Genomic DNA, 18,527 nt, shown 5'->3' with positions numbered 1-18,527 from the left:
TCTTCAAATAAAAAACAATTTAGAAATTATTACTTTTTACTTTTTAAATTAGTATACTAAGTATGAGACATCTACACATATTGAAAACCAATCTGAAAATGTAAGCATTTTAAGATGATATTTTCTCTAGCAATTGTCTTGGCACCATCAAAACTTAGACAAAGTCTGTGTGTCTGTCGTATTCTAGAGTGTGTTTTTACACACTACTGCTACTATCAATGTCTATACAGCAAATGCATGAGAATTATTTTATTGTTGTTTTGTTAGTTTGCACAAGCAGATTTAAGTCTTAGAAAATCCATTTAACTTGCTGGTTTATCTTTGCAGGAGTGTGAGATGGTCAGTGGATTGTGCCAATTTAAAGCTGTTTCCAAAACTCGCAGTGTCTAATCCCCCAATGCTGGAAAGTCCAGAATCTGGGTTAACATTTACTGAGTTCCCACAGTAATAAGTCTGATTTCCTCTAGTAAATGTAAACAGAAACCATCTGTGCTAACATCACAAATGAAACTATTTTGCTAGGACCACTGCACTTTAAAACCAGAAATTGGACCCTGCTTCCAAGAACACAAACCATTTCATTCTGTAAATGCCTTTAGCATTTCTAGCAGCTTCTCCTGTGTCCATTATCTTTATGTTTGCCCGTCTGGGATAGAATGGGGAAGGCCATAACCATGGACTCTGTATGCAACAGACATTTTCCAGAATGGAGAATGTTATTGGAGTGTAACAGTGAATGTCATCTGTAGAAGGGTAAACCCAAGGCAGGATAAACAAAGGGCTGGATGTAAGTCTCAGGTCTATGCTCTCAGCAGGTGGGAGACTAAGGCAGGAGCATCATTGCTATTTTTGAAGACAGCGTGAGGTATACATAGTGAGTTAGCAGTTATCCTAGCTATGTAATGAAACACACGCCCCTGTACTGTGGAAGGAAGGAAGGAAGGAAGGAAGGAAGGAAGGAAGGAAGGAAGGAAGGAAAGAAGGAAGGAAGGAAGGAAGGAAGGAAGGAAGGAAGGAAACAAGGAAACAAGGAAAGAAACAAGAAAGGAAGGAGAGAGAGAGAAAGAAGGAAAGAAAGGAAAGACTAAAAAAGACACCTGCTAAATGGCTTATCAAGTTTGAAAACCAGTGCTCAATCCTAGAGATCCATAAGAAAAGGGAGAATGCACGTACTGTCCTCTGACCTCCACATGATGCTGTGGCAGAGAGAGAGAGAGAGAGAGAGAGAGAGAGAGAGAGAGAGAGAGAGAGAGAGAGAGAGTAAATGCATACATACAAAAAAATTTTTAAGTATGCAAAGGGTTTATCTCAAAGGACCTGACAAACACGATAAAAAACCATATATATATATATATATATATATATATATATATATATATATATATATGTAACATTTATTAAGTAATCCCTAAATTAGAGTAGAAGTATTATTTGCATTATCAGAGATACATTTTCTTTTCATTTTTAAGAAATCCATTTTGTTGTGAAATGACAGTTACACTCAAAAGCTTAAAAATTAATTAGTAGCAAAATAAAGTTATAGCCCAGTTGCTGTTGCAGAGGACCAAAGTTGCCAGCACCCATACAGAGGTTACAACCATCTGAAATCCTAGTTCCAGGGACCACAGCACCCTCTTCTGGCCCCCACTAAGAACAGGCACACACACAAAGTGCATATACATTCATTCAGGCAAAACCTGCAAACACATAAAATAAAAACACTTACTTAGTCCTCAAAAAATACTGGTTTACTGTCCTAAACATGATCAAATGTATGATTTGTGTCTAGTGGTAGATCCAAGATGCTTCTTGTTGGGGAGGGGGAGTGGAATTGCAGTAAATGGCACTACTGGGTAGAAGTGAAACTTTCTGGTTTACATAGTCAGTGTGACACAGAAAGAACTGGGAGAGTTCTCCAGGACTGCATCCCATCTAGATCTGAACATGAGCGAATCATCTGCCATGAGCAAGCAAATCAGATAAATTATGGGTTTAGCCCAATTCTGGTACCAAAGCAAAACCACAGCAAAACATTTTTTTTTTTAGCAATCTAAGTTTAAGTTGAAAGTTCTAGTTAAGTTCATTTAAAAAAATACATGATCTACTCCTTTAAAAAAAAAAAAGCCTTTACTTGAAATGAAATATACTTAAATGAAGATTTTTTAAGCGATTGCTGTAGAATCAGGATGTTTTTACAGTAAACAGGATTTATGAAAAGCAAAATATTTACTAGCCTCAGAAAGTTATTCCTGAATGTACTGTCCTAGACAGCTGTCTGGGCTTTTGCCCTGTAATAGTCCACAGACTCCACTTCTTCTTTCAGGATAACTCATCTGGGGACAGTTTAAGATGTAGGTGATCATCTGAAAATAATTAAAAGTTCTAGCAACATAAGCAGTTCTTCTCTTTGGCCAGGTGTTGTTAGAAAGAGTCATATCATGAATTTTTAGAGAAATAGAAACATTCACAAACGGATGGATTCCTGCCATTCCAACAATTACTGGGAAGAGAAGAACACATTTAAACATCTTTCACATTTGAGTTCATTTGATCTATCAGCCAGCTTCTGGGCGGTCTTCCGTGTGACACTGTCAACATCATGTACTGGAAGAAAATAAATTTAAAGTCTGGAGATGTGCAGCTTCGGTGTTTAAAACAAGTATGCATTTCTTCTTGTGCAACATTAATCCCTGGTGCATATTTTATTTATTTCTCGCTTATTTGTGTAAGATTACATGAGTGTGGGCATGTGTGTTATCACTTTGAGTCTAGAGATCAGAGAACAGCCTGAGGGAGTCAGTTCTCTCTCTCTCTTTAGCGTGGGGTCCTGGAGGGTGAACTCATATCTTCAGACTGGTTCTAAGTATCTTTACCAACCAAACCATCTCACCAGCTACTCATGCAGATTTCTTTTATGATGGAGGAGTTAATTTCATTGGTTAAATAAAGAAGCTGCCTTAGCCCTTTAAGAGGACAGAAAATTAGGTAGGCGGAGTAGACAGAACAGGATGCTGGGAGAAAGAAGCTGAGTCAGGGAGTCGCCATGATTCTCCCACTCCAGACAGATGCAGGTTAAGATCTTTCCTGGTAAGCCAGCTCGTGGTACTACACAGATTATTAGAAATGGGTTAATCTAGATATGAGAGCTAGCCAGTAAGAGGCTAGAGCTAATGGGCCAAGCAGTGTTTAAAAAAATACAGTTTCTGTGTAATTATTTCGGGGCTTAAGCTAGCCATGCGGGCGGCTGGGTGCCGGGGACGCAGCCCCACCGCTCATATTACAACACTTTTAAAAGTCAAAATTAGCTAAAGAAATTCTTGCTGATTACCTTTTAAACTTTAACTGTTCTTCTAAAGGGCAATTTAGCTTTATAAAATAAAAAGCCCCAAAACGAAGTCTTTCCAGTTCAACAACGCAGCAAGGACATCCTTGCAACTTGAGAAGACAGTAGTTGGTGATTTCTCCATTATATAAAAAAAAGTATGTAATAAAATATAATTAGAGGCATTCCTGTGACTCTTTGTCTTCACACTTCTGGCATGCTCACATGCACTGTGTCATGACCTTCTTCGTGACCTTGTTTGGTAGTGAGCATTTTTGCCTGTTTGAGAAAGTGCGTATTTCTTCACCAGATAACCGTTGAGTAACCACGTGCCTGAAGCATTGCCGCGTTAGCTTCTTTGCTGCTTTGGCCACCAAAGCAAGTTAAGGAAAGGAGGGTTCCTGCAGCTTGCAGTTGGAGATCGATTCCATCATGGTGGGGAAGGCATGATGGGAGAAGCAGCCAGCTGGTCACACTTGGTTGGCACTCGAGAACCAGAGCGTGAACAAGGAGTAGGACTGAAGTACAAATCCTCAATGGGTGCCCCATGACCTTCGTCCAAATGTGGTGTACCTCTGAAAGGTTTCACGCCCTCCCTAGCAGTGGTACCAGTACACTGATGTTCTAACACGTGAGCCTACAGAGGACATTTCATATCTAAACCACAAGAACTGTACTAGACACTTAAGATAAAAAAACAGAGTAAAACCCCTAAGCACACAAGCCAACAAAAGAATTGTCATAGCAGAGGTGACATTAACTATTACTACATATTGGATCAAGAACCTAAAATTTATCATCTCATTTACCATACTATTATCATCTCACAGGTGACAGATATGTGGACTGGTGAGAAGGTAATTCATCGGCTCTCCCACAAGCACTCAGATGAAAACAAAACACAGGATCTGAACTCCAGTTTTTTAACATCAAAATCATCACTGTAGTCTTTATCCTGTATTTTCCAAAGACTCATGGAAACACATAGAATGAACCCCAGTACAGAAATACTTGGGAAGGCATGAAAAAGCCAGTTCCAGATACCTTTCACGTGGGCTGAGATGGACAGACAGGTCACGACCTTCAGCAACTCCATCATAAATTCTTTAGGAAAACAAGTTAGATCGCCAAAGAAAATACCAGTTTTGCTCTAGATGTATTTATTCATCCGAAGGAGCACCCATGAAGGTAGTCTCAAAGAATAAGCACTTTGTTCCTACCAAGTAAAATAGTCTGTCAGACTGGAACAAAAGCAAGACCCCACACTTTAAAACAAATTAAAGGCAAACGTCTGTGAAGAAGAAAATAGTAAGACCAGGAGGAGCGTTGACCAGGTCAGTATAGCACTAGCAGTAAGAGGTGGGCAGCGGGCCTGAGCAGTCTGGGTCAATGGAGCACAGTTCCAGAGCCGCCAAGGGAAGGGAACGTCTATAGTTAGCCCATCTCCTAATAGACACAAGCAACTTCAGGATGACCTTTGGTATAGACTATGCTCCTCTGGCCTCCTGCCATTCCTGTGAGGTGTGAGTCTATAACAAAAGAAAGCAAGGGGAGTTGAGAGATGGCTCAGCAGTTACAAGGACTTGCTGCTCTTACTGAGGACTTGAGTTCACTTCCCAGCACCCATGAGGGATAGTTTGTAACCAATCCTTAACTCATGCTCCAGGGAATCTGTTGCCAACTTCTGGACTCTTTGAGCATTGCTCTCATGGACACAATGCCACAAAGAGACATACACAGAATAAAAATGTGTATATATATATATATATATATATATATATATAGCCTAATAAGAAAAGACAAATTACAATGACTCAGTGTCAGTAGACTTCTCATTAATTTATCCTATGCTTCATGGTCTTGGAATCTTCCTCATATTTCTGTAATGAAATGTAATGAGTAAAGAGGCAATAAATAAATCACTATACCAGGTACTTATGAACAACAATAACAGAAACGGTAAACCCATGCCCCACCTCCTGACGAGCTTTCCTTATGAGGCGCTCTGATGAAGACTTACAAATGAATCCTTAATAATAACATAATGAATGCCAATACTGTATTTTATACACCCAACCGGACTGGGGAGGATATAGCTCAGTGAAAGACTGCTATTAATTATTAATGATCCTGAGAAATTTTTAAACAGACAAACCTGGTCTTCTTATTTATCTAATGCCTGTGGAGCCATGCATCAGTGCTGCGTTGAACGAACTTAGGAAATGTCTGGGGTGATATGTTACCTTTTCTAAGGTGCCTCTGTATTCCTTAATATCTTTCCAAAGAAGAAGTGTGTGAAGGGCAAGGGACTTTATCCCTTAGGTCAACCAATGTGGCATGTGGTAGAGATGATTCTTTGCTACTTCTCATGTTGGTTTCCATAATAAGCTGTCCCTTTGGATTGGGGATGTGCTGGCCTGATATACACCAGCCCTGGGTTCTACCGCAAGATTGAGCACTCTGAGCATTAAATAGAAGACTATAGCCCAGATTCATCTCTCCCCTGCTTCCACTGGCCAATCCCAAGTCAATCAAGATTGTAGCTTCTGGCAAAAGTCCTGTTGACTCACCCAGTCTAAAAATAACTCTTGACCTTGTGTGATTTGGTTCAGATTCTTCTCCAGAATCTAACATCTATCTTCACTGACAGTCAGTTCCTGCTCGGTTGTAATCGGTTCACACTAATTCATACCAAATTTGCTAGGCAAAAAAAAAAAACCCACATGTCATCAAAATCTCTATTGTTTGTTTGTTTGTTGCGTTTTCAAGCTTTGCAGGAATTTTGTAAGTGAAACATGTTTCATCACAACATTTGGCAAATGCATACTGGCACTCAAGAACTTTAAATTTTTACAGATTTGGGGGAATAGGTCCAAATAGGTCCAAAATAATCATTCCAGGCTGTAAAAGAGAAAATCCATGCTCTCAAGAACACGTTTAAAATGGAATTTCAGCTGTGAATCAGGTTGACTTTACAAAAGCAAACTTGAATTACATGTAAACAATTATTGTTCCAAACAATGGATTTTTAACCCTGGAAAGAATAGTCTGCGCATTTGGATCCTACTACTTAGATATAAATTAATAAAAGTTTCTTTCATGCATATTTTAGAAAGTCAAAAATCAAGCTGGTTCCTATTAAATCATCACATAACATGTATAGATGTTTTTCACTGATGTTTCCAAAGTGGGATTTCTTGATTGTGCATGCATGCATGAGTGTGTACATGTGTGCTTTCTTCCTTGCTTGCACACAAGAGGGAGGGTACAAAGCCAACATTGGTAGCTTCCTCAATCACTCTCCACCTCACTCTTTGAAGCAGGACTCTTGCTGAACTTGGAGCTCGTTGATTGGTTGAATTGGCTGGCCAATAAGCTCCTAGGGTCCCCTGACTGCATCACCAGCACTGAGTGCTCTCTGCTCAGCTTCTTCCTTGAGTTCTGGGGGATCCCATTCAGGCCTTCGTGCTTGGGTGACAAGCACTTCACTGACTGAACCATCTCCCCAGAGACATCTCCCTGACCTTCTTTCCCTTTGGATGAACTCAAAAAGTGAATAAATGAGGACATCATTTGGGGGAGATGCTAAACTCGGTTCACAGTTTGTGCCAAACAGATACCAAGATTGCTTCCTTCCAAGAAGAAAGCTGCGGGTTTCAACAAGTGTCTGTTCATAAAGTGCTAATCTAACCAAAGGAACCTTTCAGTTATTGCTGTCATTGTTGGGGGGAATGTTATTCTGTGCTCCATTACAGCAACTAAATCCTTAGAAATAGCCACATAGTTTTTTCCGTACTGGGGACCCAACACAAGGCCCTAAGAGGGTGCTCCGCCACTCAGCTACCTCCCAAACTGCCTAGACCAAGAAAAGAAAGAAAAGAAAACCAACAACTTGACTCTTCTTTCATGCTGGGAAATAAAATGAATATTCAAACAGCATGGAAATCTTTAATCAAGTCAAATGAACTTAAAGAAGAATTAAAAGTGTTACTTTACTTCCGAGCCCGTAAGTGAAGGCATTTGTTGCCAAGCCTGACAACCTGAGTTTATTCCCAGGGCCCACATGGTGGAGGAGAAGAACGAGCTTCTGTAAGTTGTCCTCTGACCTCCACCCATACACCACATCATGAATCCAGATCTGCACATCCACACACAGATAAAGAAATAATAGTCTTTTAAATGTCTAGCATCATTTCAAACAAATCTCAGATATACTTTTGAGAAAAAATTAGTTAAGTTGCCTTCAAAAGAGGTCTGAGCAATATTAGAATTTGTAAATTTCAGTAATTTGGGCCTTTCCTGATTTCTGTCTGGTACTCTCCAATCCCCCTTACCTATGATTCTCCAGTCTTACCAGTCACTTACTGCCCCATAACCTTTAGGCCAAATGTCCACTCACCATGCCTCTGAGGGCAGGAACCACCTTGTGTATATGCATTTAACTTAGCTCACCCTGAAGGTGTAAGATTTCAAAAAACAAAAACACTGATTGAAGCCATTTCTGCCTCAGAAGACGTGTGGCTATTCCTTTTTTTATTTGTTTAACCTAAAAGAAATTTCAAGGACATTTTTAAAAAATGATCATTTTCAGCCATATTTGTAGATCTTAATGTACTACCCGTTCCACATCTTCAAGCAAAACCATTCGCTTTCGTTTGCAGAACCTATCATATCTCACAGTAATATCATCCTATCGTTTGGTCTCCACATATGAAGCCGCATAACGTTAAACCATAGCTTTCATAAAATCTCTCTAAATAATGCAGGAGACTCGGAACAGAGGATCATGAGTAAGCAAGCAGAGTCATGTAACTGTCAGGGACAGCCAGCTTTGGCTGCGTGACTTGCTTGAAAAGACTCTTCGTGTTAGCATGTTTCCTTAATTTCCCAATAACTACCCACACACAAGCCATCGAGTTTCTGGTTTCCACGCTGAACCCCGCTGCAACCCCGTGTGGATGTTTTCTAGGACCTGGCTTGAGGATTCTCACAGCAAATTCACTCACGTCCTCTCATTTCCCTTATTCATAGGCAAGAAATGTTTTCTAAAGGCTTGTTATTTATCGACGCGTACACTCCACATTGAAAGACCAAGGTGTCTCTATTAGCGCCTGTTGTAACCCCTTCTCAGATTGGTTCGTATATACCATGGGGAAACTGCTGGCCGCTGAGAAGATTAAGCAGCCAGCTGAATGCATGGCTCAACGATTGAGGCTTACTCAGCCTTCACAGATTTCATCCTACAACGTCAAAAAAAAAAAAAAAAAAAAAAAAAAAAAAAAGGAGGAAACACCCATAACCCTAATTCCTTTAGGATTTGGAAGCTGGAGGGAAGATCAGGACTTCAAAGCCAGCCCCCACAGCATTTCAAATTCAAGGCCAAGCTAAGCAAGAGACCCAATGAGGAAAGAAAATGGGAGGGGGAGATAGAGGAAGGGAGACTTTTCATGTCCTGCATGGAGAATTTTTAGCCTAGCTTTTGTCTTTCCTTCGCCTTTAAAAAAAAATAAAAAGCATTCCATACTGATTTTAGTGCCCAGATCGCTCTAGCAGGCTGTTATTATCAACAGAAAGCTCAGGCCTAAATCATTTCTAAAGAGCATAAACATAACCCAAAAGGTCCCAAAACACGGCTTAAAATATGCCTGTTATACTAAGCCCACAGCCTTTAGCATAAATCAAAACGTGCTTTAATTAACATATTTTAAAGGAAAAATGCCTAACACAATGGTTACAGGACCTGAAAGCTGGCCATGAAAATCTCAGAGTGGCTAAAGCAGATAGGACAAAATGTAATGTTCTGTTTTTCTCTGCAGTTTCAGAATTTGTATGCCTGATAGAGACCCTTTTTTCCACCCTGGTAGGAAGAGCGACATATATGCACACGACACGACACCTAGATCATCAATATGTTTTTAAAATTTGACACCATCCACAGCCAAGAGTGCACCTAACGCTCACGTGAACAAACGTAGAGGTGGGTGCGCAGAGCCTGCAGCGCCCAATAAGCTGGTCCTTTGGAAATTCTCGAACAAATGATCAATGACTCTTTTTAGTTTCCTCTGAGACCCCGCCTTCTGCACCTTATTTTCCACTGGTGTCTGCGGGAAAGGTGTTGGCATTCCTGAGAACTGACAATTTCATTCTGTTTGGAGTTCGACCCATATGTGAGGGTGAACACCCGGGGAACGAGCTCTGGGATTTGCTTGCCTATTACTCCTGCCCGCATCGCTCCAACCTCCCTTGCCTGTGTTCGCCAAAAAGGGGTCGGATATAAGAACGATGGGGGAGACATTGGGCGCTTGGTTCCTCTCCCACTTCCCACCTTCCATCCAACCATCCTCCACCGGGAATCATCTCTCCTTGCCGTCCCCTGGGTCCCGCAGCAGGCAGCGTACTTACCGGGTTCATGGATCCCGGGGTTGTCCGACAGTTCAATGACCAGGAGCTCCCGACCCTCGAAGCTGCGCCCCACCGTGTAGATCCTGCTGATGGCGGTGCACTGCAACCACACGGACACCAGCGCCTCGCGGAGCTCCGGGTAGCGGTGGTACTCGAAGGAGATGCCGTCCTCCTGCTGCAGTCGCCGGCGCCGCCGCATGCCAGCCGCGGGTGCCCCGGGCTCCTGGGCTTCCGCGGCCAGCAGCCACCCGCAGGCCACCAGGGCAGCGCATAACGCCAGCAGCACCCGTCCTCCGCGTCTGGCCATCGCGTCCCCGCGAGCTGCACCGCAGGCCTCTTTTGTCTGCCCGGGCCCGGGTGGAGTTGGCGAGCTCAGCACCAGCCTCCTCTCGCCTCACCTTCCAGGGCTCAATGAGTGGTGGTGCACGCTGGGGCCACCCAGAGGACAGCGGCGACGCGGCGGCTCTGCGCGCTGCCCTACCCTCCCCGGGAAGCGGGAGCCAGGAGGCCCAGCACAGGGCTGGCAGCCGCCAGGGATGCTGGCGTTATTCCTTGGCTCAGACCCACGTCAAAAGCCAAATGGCGCCAGGGACCGGGCAGGTGGAATGACAGCTAAAGCCTTGGCTCAGGAAGGCTGCTGTCAGTGAGAGGGAACCATGACCCAGGGCCACGGTTGTAGAAAACACATTCTTGGGTTGTTTATAGAGCTTTTAAGGGTTGCATCTTCAGGATTTCTACCTGGACGCAATAGAATGCGGGGTGGGGTTGAGTCCAAATTTAAGGGTTGTGATTTCATCATAGCAAGGTAGGTTCTGATTTCTAAATCAGAACACTGCATTTTGATTTAAAGATGCTTCCTATCAATTAATAGATACTGTCTTTAACAGACATACTCCTGTGCCCTGGCGGGGGGGGGGGGGAGTGAGGCGGGACAACATCCTTTGCAAGCCCGACCTATACCAGATGCCTTCTGTGACACCCTGAAAAACACAAAATCAGACTCTGCTTCTGAACGAGACATAGAATTTAGTTTGGTGTTGTGATTAAATCCTGTACTGGAGGAAATACAGGCAAATGGCACCTCCATTCCTTTCACAAAGTGACTGCAAAAATCTAAAAGCATGGGCTTAAATGACTACCGTTGGGTAGGACTTGCGTTTTTAGAGCAACATCTGCAAAGGTTGCCATTCGGATTTAACAACAGCCCGGATCTGAATAAATAATCCATTGAGTATGGCCACCAAAAAGAAAGGCTGCACACGCTGACTAATGTTTCATGTTGGACATTTTTTGCTCGGATGTCTCTTTCTCCACTGTCTAATAATACTCTGTCCTGAATAAAACCTGTCACCTGGAAAGAAATCCAGATCTATAAATAGCTTCATTAGGGTTTTTTTTTTTTTCTTTTTTAGTGCAGCATGAAACACTGACTTCTCTTCCAGACAATTTGGTCTCAGAAGCAGCTAGAGGACAAAGGGAACTCAGATGCTTGGGAAGTGACACCCATCAGACTAACAGGCTGTGTGGTCTCTGTGGCTCTAAGAAGGCCCACTGCCTTCCAAAGTCGACCTGTGGCAGATGTGACTGCCCTGCTCACACCCCACATCGCATCCCACCCTCCACTCCTGAGAAATCATAACCGGAGTGTCACAGCTAAGGCATGTAATTTTAGTGGCACTGGTGAATGAGGCCCCTAAGAAATTGTCTGTCACTCATTCAGGGAACAGCCCTAAGCCAAAGAAGACAGTCTTTGTAGGCATCCAGCTCATCTTGAGAATGTCAACAATCAGTCCTAAAATAAATCTTACTGTTCCAGGGGCTGGAGACATGACTTCACAGTAAAGAGCGCATAACACTCTTGCAAAAGACCCAAGTTCCATTCCCAGCACCCAAAACCAGGGGATCCCAACTGTCTGCATCTCCAGCTTCAGGGGGTCTGATGCCATTTCGAACTTCCTTGAGCACCCTCACATATACATAAATAAATGGGGACACACACACACATATAAATTCTACAGGAAGTAAAAAACCAAATCGGGATAGTGTACGCCCATCGTCCCCGCATTCAGGAGCCTGAAGCAGGAGCAACACCTACAAAGGTTGCCATTTGGATTAACAAATTAATGACAGCACAGATCTGAATAAATAATCCATTGTGTACAGCCAACAAAAAGAAAGGCTGCACCCGCTGGCTAATGTTTCATGTTGGACATTTTTTTCTCAGATGTCTTTTTCTCCACTGCCTACTAATACTCTGTCCTGAATAAATAATTAATTATTATACTACTAAAATTAATAATAATTAATAATAGTGAGAGGCTACCTCAAATAAGTAAATAAAAGTGAATAAATAAAGACAGGCATATCGGCAAGATGCTAGCAGAGAGGACAGCTTCAAATCCTGTGTCAAATCTCCTTCTCTTCAGACAGGGTCTCATGTAGCCCAGGCTGACCTCAAACTCAGTACCTATCTGAGACTAGCCTTGAGCTCCTGATCTCTTATCTCCAAGCTCCCAAATGCTGGTGTGTATTATCGTTATGTGCCTCCTTAGCCAGCTACCACAGATTTGGGTGGGGGATGTTTGAGGAGGCAAGCTGCCATCCAACTTCCTCCTTAAAATAGACAGAGCTTTAGGAAAAGCAGCAACACAAAGAAGAACCCTCTATGCTTCCCACTATGGCCAACCTGGGTTTGGTTCCTTAGTTCAGAAGTTTGAAAGCAAAGTTATAATTACACTTCTAAAAACTCGTTCCCCAAAGGGCAACCTTGGAAAACCAGAGAAAAGAAAACAATGTGGCTAAAAGCAATGACTTCAAAATTATAGAGTTAAGATTTTCTTGTTAGTAATTTACAGCAACCTCACTAATTTGCGGCTGGGTGGGGGTGTATTGACTCGTAACTACACACAAACAAGACCCTCTCATTGCAGTCCTATCTTGTTCCTTGGCTGACTTTTTTATGTGTCCCCTTATAGGTCCTAAGGAATTTTTTTGCTTTGTTTTTACTTTAAAGGGGGGAAACGGTGAGATTACACTAGCTATATGATATTGCCTCTAACATTGCCTCTGACATCTTAGATGTCTATGGCCCTAATATGTAAAAAAAAAAAAGTGGCTCAATTTATAAAAGAACCATCTAGGTGACTTACAAAATGTATGTACTTTTGGAACTAGAGCAATGACCCAGTAGTTAAGAGCACTGGCTGTTCATCCAGAGTACCCAAGTTCAATTCCCAGCATCCACATGATAGCTCACAATGGTTGGTAACTATAGTTCAAGGGGATTCAAAGGTTTATTTTGATCTCTACCAGTAGCAGGCAGGCATACGGTATACAGACAAAACACATATACACTTAAAACAATGATAATAATTAATAATAGATTTTCTGTTCCTCCCTCTTCCCCATAGTAGGTTTCACTGTTGATACAGTAAGTCGGATCGAGATGAATTGAAGAAGTACAAGAACAGGTTTATTTGAGCAAAGAAACTCCCAAGTGGGTTCTCCAGTCCCCGATATCCAGGCCAGAGAAGCCACACCTACAAAGGAATGCAGGGTGACTTTATAGGTTGTAGGTGAGGTGTGGTGACCTGTGAGTCACAAGCTGGGTTTGGGCCCACATGTGGTCAAAAGATGAACACTTTAGGTGGGGACTTGGGAAGCTGGTAGTTTCAGGAAAGGAGCTGTAGTACCCACCGAGGATTCAGAACTGGGCTTATGGCTGCCTTTCCTTTGTTTGGAGACTCTGAGTGGGCGGAGTTTGGGGAGAGAGATTCAGGAATCCAGCTTTCCAGGGGTGAGCAGAAGGTTCCACCCCAGCAATAAAAATAACAAAAATTTAAAAGACATTGTTTTAAATTCTCAAATAATTATATATATACTTATACGTGTGTGTGTGTGTGTGTGTGTGTACATATTTGGTTTTGCGAGACAAGGTTTCTCTGTAGTTTTGAAGCCTGTCCTGGAACTAGATCTGGTAGACCAGGCTGGCATCGAACTCACAGAGATCTGCCTGCCTCTGCCTCCCGAGTGCTGGGATTAAAGACATGTGCCATCACTGCCCGGCCTACATATATTGTTTAAATGCATGTATTTTCAAGTTTTCAAGTCTCAGAGTTCGAGGTGAGTTTCAGGCATTAATAATATTCATTCTTGGCTTAGGATCTGGAGAGATGGTTCACTGATTAAGAGTGCTTCCGATTCCTCCAGAGGACCTGAGTTTGATTCCCAGTACCCATGTCAGGAGGCATATGATCACTTAGCATTCCGGCTCCAGGGGGTATGACATCCGTTTCTGGTTTCTTGCACACTTGCACATACATGGCAGACACACCCATAAAAGTATTAAAATCTTTTTTTAAAGACAATTTTTTAAAAATGTTCTTGATTTCCAGCAGGAAATGAACCAGGTAGCATGACTTATGACTATAACGCCAGTGATTGGGAATGAAGGAAAGAGAGTCAAGGGATTCATCCCAGAGTCCACTACAATGACTAGGAAACCAGCCTGGGTTACGGGAGACCCTGTCAGAGACAATCGAAAGGACAAGATGGGGGGATTGTAATTTTAATATTTGACTGACAATTATGTTGTATCAGTTAATTCTCTCTTACTGTGATGAAATAGCTTGTCCACAAGAAGCTTATAGAAGAAAGCTGAGTTTGACTTCCCGTTTCAGAGGGAGAGTCCATCACAGGCAGGCAGCAAGTATTCAATTGCTTGAGCCTGTGGGGACATTTCTCATTCGAACCACAACACATAGCCAGGCGGTAATGGTGCAAGCCTTTAATCCCAACACTCGGGAGGCAGGGGCAGGTGGATCTCTGTGAGTTCGAGGTCAGCCTGGTCTACAAGAGCTAGGTCCAGGACAGGCTCCAAAAGCTACAGAGAAACCCTGTCTCGAAAAAAAAAAATACCCAAAACACATGCTCTAGGAAATAATGATGTGTGTATTAATGTTTGCTAAGATCTATTGCAAATCTAAAATGCTGTGGTTCTGGAAACTTTCTTTCTCAGATGATTTTCCACAAATCTGATGGCTGGCATACCACATACACTAAAGCTTTAATTCAAAGGAATTAAACCTTGGACCTTGCACTTCTGGCTATTTTACCTGGGCCAGCTGCATCCATTCTACTGGAGCGTGCATTACTCCTTTGTGCTCCATAGTCGTGTATGTGCTTACTCGTCTTCATTACAGAATTTTAAAACATCTTGAATTCCAAGTTTCTGGTAAATTCAGCATGCAGAACCTATTTTGAAATGTACGTGCAAACATGGAAAAGAATTTGAAAGAGACAGCGCTGGTTTTTTAATGTCCCTTCTAGACATCGTTGTTGCTTATTTAAACTCTTATAACCCCCACTTTCAGCTTTACCTCTGTTCTCACCATGTTCAGAAACTCTCTCTATGTATGCAGCTTTGATTTCTGTCTTCCTCATCTCTGTCTACAGTCTATCTACCCCCCAGACATCCTGTGAACATGGAGCTCTACCTCTGTCCTGCTGTGTGCCGGAAAATGGCTAATAGTTCTCTGGTAGGAAACAAATTGATTTCAGAGTTTTTGCTCAGTTACATGATACAAATTTTCCCACCATGGCAAAGTCTCCAGTAACCAACACGACATTATCAAAAATGCTACTCAGAAATGTGCACTAGCAAACTACTCTACAGAGCAGTGATGGGCACCGATTCTGTATTCTTCTCCACGCAAAGAGATGAAGTTTAATTTTGTTCCATCGGGATGTAGACAGGACTTAGTAACTCACTCAAGTGAACATAATAAAGCAGAAATGATGGAAATTTGGGCTTACTGTTTAGCTCGGCAGTAAATTCCCTGTCTAGCATACATAAAGCCATGAGTTAGCTCTCTAGAACTGCGAAAAATAAAGTCAAAAGAAATAATGGGTTGTTATCTTCCAAAGCTGTTATAACTTCCATCTTATTTGTTCTCTCTTTCTCTCTCTCTTTCTCTCTGTCTCTCTGACTTTCTCTATCTGTCTGTCTCTCCCTCCTTATATGACTTATTCTAAGACAGCTGGCAACCATGTTGTAGAGAGCTCCATATTAAAAAAGGCTTTATCACTGTAACAAAATACCTGATATTAACAATTTATATACATACATACACACACATACACATGTACACACATACACATTTGACTCACCATTTCAAGGATGCAGTGCTAGGTCATCTGAATCCATTGCTTTTGGCTGTGGCATGGCAGGAATGTGATCCTGGGACAGTGTAATGAAGGGAAGCTGCTTGTCTAAGGTGAACAAGAAGCAGAAAGAGAGAAGGAATGCATCAAGGACTCATGCCCTACTCCTTCCAACTGGAATCACTTCTTATATCCCACTCCGCTATTATATCATTCATGAATTAGCCTATTCATGAGATTAGAGCTGCAGTAATCCACTTCCCCCGCCATGAACCCTAGATACACCAGTGGTCAAGCCTTCAACAGGAATCTTTGATAAACTTCATATTCAAACCATGACATGAGGCCTCCAGAGGATACCCTAAAAATACCTGACATCTTCTGTCCCATAATTGGTGAAGAACTGAGGGCAACTAACAACTAATCATGCAACTGGGCTTAATGTGAATTTCTCAGTCCAGCTCCAAGAACTCCATCTCTGACATCTATAATAGTAGTATCAGTAATAAGGCAGAAGGAAAAGTCCTACTTCTGATTTTCCCACAGAAACACAGATTTAATTACAAGTCTAGAATTAAGTGTTTAAGATTAAGTACCAAGCAAGTATAGAGTCAAGGTTAGCCACATTTGGAAGCTTTTACCTATTTCAACCCCTACTTAACAAACCCACACAGTTCAGAATCCAGAGGGATTGCCACTTCTCCCTGGGTTGTTTTTATTGATAGGATCTCATGTAACAGCCCATATCAGCCTCAAATCCTTTATGTGGCTTAAAATGGCCATGAACTAGATCCTGTCTCTACTTCCCAAGTTCTGGGATAACAGGCACATACCAGTCTATGCAGTGCTTTGTAGAAGGGCATGAGGTCCTCGTGGTCACAGACAGAGTTAGACAAACAAGGAAGTTAAACTCGCAGGCTTTTTTCTTCAGTGGAAAAGGATTTACACCCACCTTCCACCAAAAAGGTTGGAGTGGATGCTGTTAGTAGCCTGGGAATCTTTGCTATCCTGTAGAGCCAAGTCTCATTTGAGTCCCCTAGAATCCTGGGCATGGTTTCTCAGTCAACAGAACCCATCCTTATAAAATGGGTCCTGCATATTTGCAAAAGAGTCTACTCTTGTACTATCCCAGACCCTTCCTCCCTAGACCCTGATCTTGAGCATTGTTCTCAGTCAATAGACTCCATTTTTGTGGAGGATGTCACAGGTATTTTGCAAAAGACATGTACTTTGCAAAGTACTTTCAACGGACTCATTCCTTAAGCTTTGTTGTGATCATTATCGCAAGGAAATCTTTATCCAAAGTTGTATTGTGCTTAAATATGTCAAAAATCAACTGCTCAGGGTCCGACTCTAGAAGCTTGAGCCAGCACCGGCTAAGCTGTGCTGAGCTGGATTTCCTTCTTGCCTCTTGTAGTTCATTTCCCTGCCAACAGTGGCGCTTTCGGGGCTTCCCTGTCCTCACAGTGCTGGGGATTGAATCTGAAGGGGTTAAACTCTCTCACTCTCCCAACTAAATTAAGGTTTCAGTTCTCTGAGATGGACCATTTATCCACAATACCTTTGCATTCAGGGATGAGGGGGAGAGCAAACACAAGGCCTAAACCAGCCTCACAAGGTCTCAAGGACAAATCCAGCTGCCCCTTCTGAGCCAAGTCCAGACTTGTCCAAGGTTGTGCAACTTTGTCCAAAGTGATGACTAGGCCTCAGCCAATTCAAAGGACGCTAGTGTAACTGTTGCTTGCTTAGCCATTTATGTATGAGATGACCTGTCCCCGAAATTCTCCTTAACTCCTTTGGAGTCTGCATGCTCCTTTCAGGGTCACCACCATTTTGTACAGGTGTCAACCTTGCATGCATGTTGGAATATTCATAAACACTCTTTGCTTTTACATACTATTTGAGTCTGAAGGTCTTCTTCAGCATTTCCTGGGACCTTTACAAATTCAGAAATTCCTGCATGCTAGAGAAGCAATCTATCACCTGAGATACATCTGAGACCTTTTCTTCAGATAGAGACACATCAGTGCCAAAATGCTAGAAATTCAAAGAACCAAGGAAACAAAACACAGTTGAAAGAATGATGTAGGTGGGTCTTCTGTCTATGTGTTACTCTCATTGGTTAATAAAGCAACTGCCTTGGCTCTTTGATAGGACAGCAGCTTAGATAGGCGGAATAGACAGAACAGAATGCTGGGAGAAAGAAGCAGATTCAGGTAGTCGTCATGATTCTTCGACCTGAGATAGATATAGGCTAGAATATTTCCCGGTAAGCCACCACCTGTGGTGCTACAGAGATTATTAGAAATGGGTTGATCAAGATGTGAGAATTAGCCAATAAGAGGCTAGAACTAATGGGCCAGGCAGTGTTTAAAAGAATACAGTTTCCAAGTAATTATTTCAGAGCATAAGCTTGTCAAGCGCGGGTGGCAGGAACGCAGCCCACAGCTCTATCTACAAAAGAATAAGATAAATATTAACTAACTAACCCTACACAGATGAAGAGCTATAAACTCTCTGACAAAGAATTCCAAGTGATGGTGTAAATGAATGTCCTGGTGGCAGCTTCACCCAAGTCCCTGGCACCCAAATACCCAAAGAGTCTGGGATGTTCTGGTGGTAGCTCCACCCCAAGCCCCTC

General features: G+C 42.4%; 1 protein-coding gene across 1 annotated transcript in view; it reads right to left on the bottom strand.

The window, feature by feature from the left end:
* Nucleotides 1–10,192, bottom strand: part of Cpe (carboxypeptidase E) — a 93,527-nt gene extending 83,335 nt beyond the window's left edge. The window contains exon 1 of the mRNA XM_057752826.1: nt 9,725–10,192. Coding sequence (XP_057608809.1) covers nt 9,725–10,031 — 307 coding nt within the window. The 5' untranslated portion in view covers nt 10,032–10,192. The remainder of the gene's footprint in view (nt 1–9,724) is intronic.
* Between the last annotated feature and the right edge of the window lie 8,335 nt (nt 10,193–18,527).

This window comes from Chionomys nivalis, chromosome 20, assembly GCF_950005125.1.
Source record: "Chionomys nivalis chromosome 20, mChiNiv1.1, whole genome shotgun sequence".
NCBI lineage: Eukaryota > Metazoa > Chordata > Mammalia > Rodentia > Cricetidae > Chionomys > Chionomys nivalis.
The sequence above is the reverse complement of the archived record's forward strand: the minus strand, read 5'-3'. Positions and strand labels throughout refer to the sequence as shown.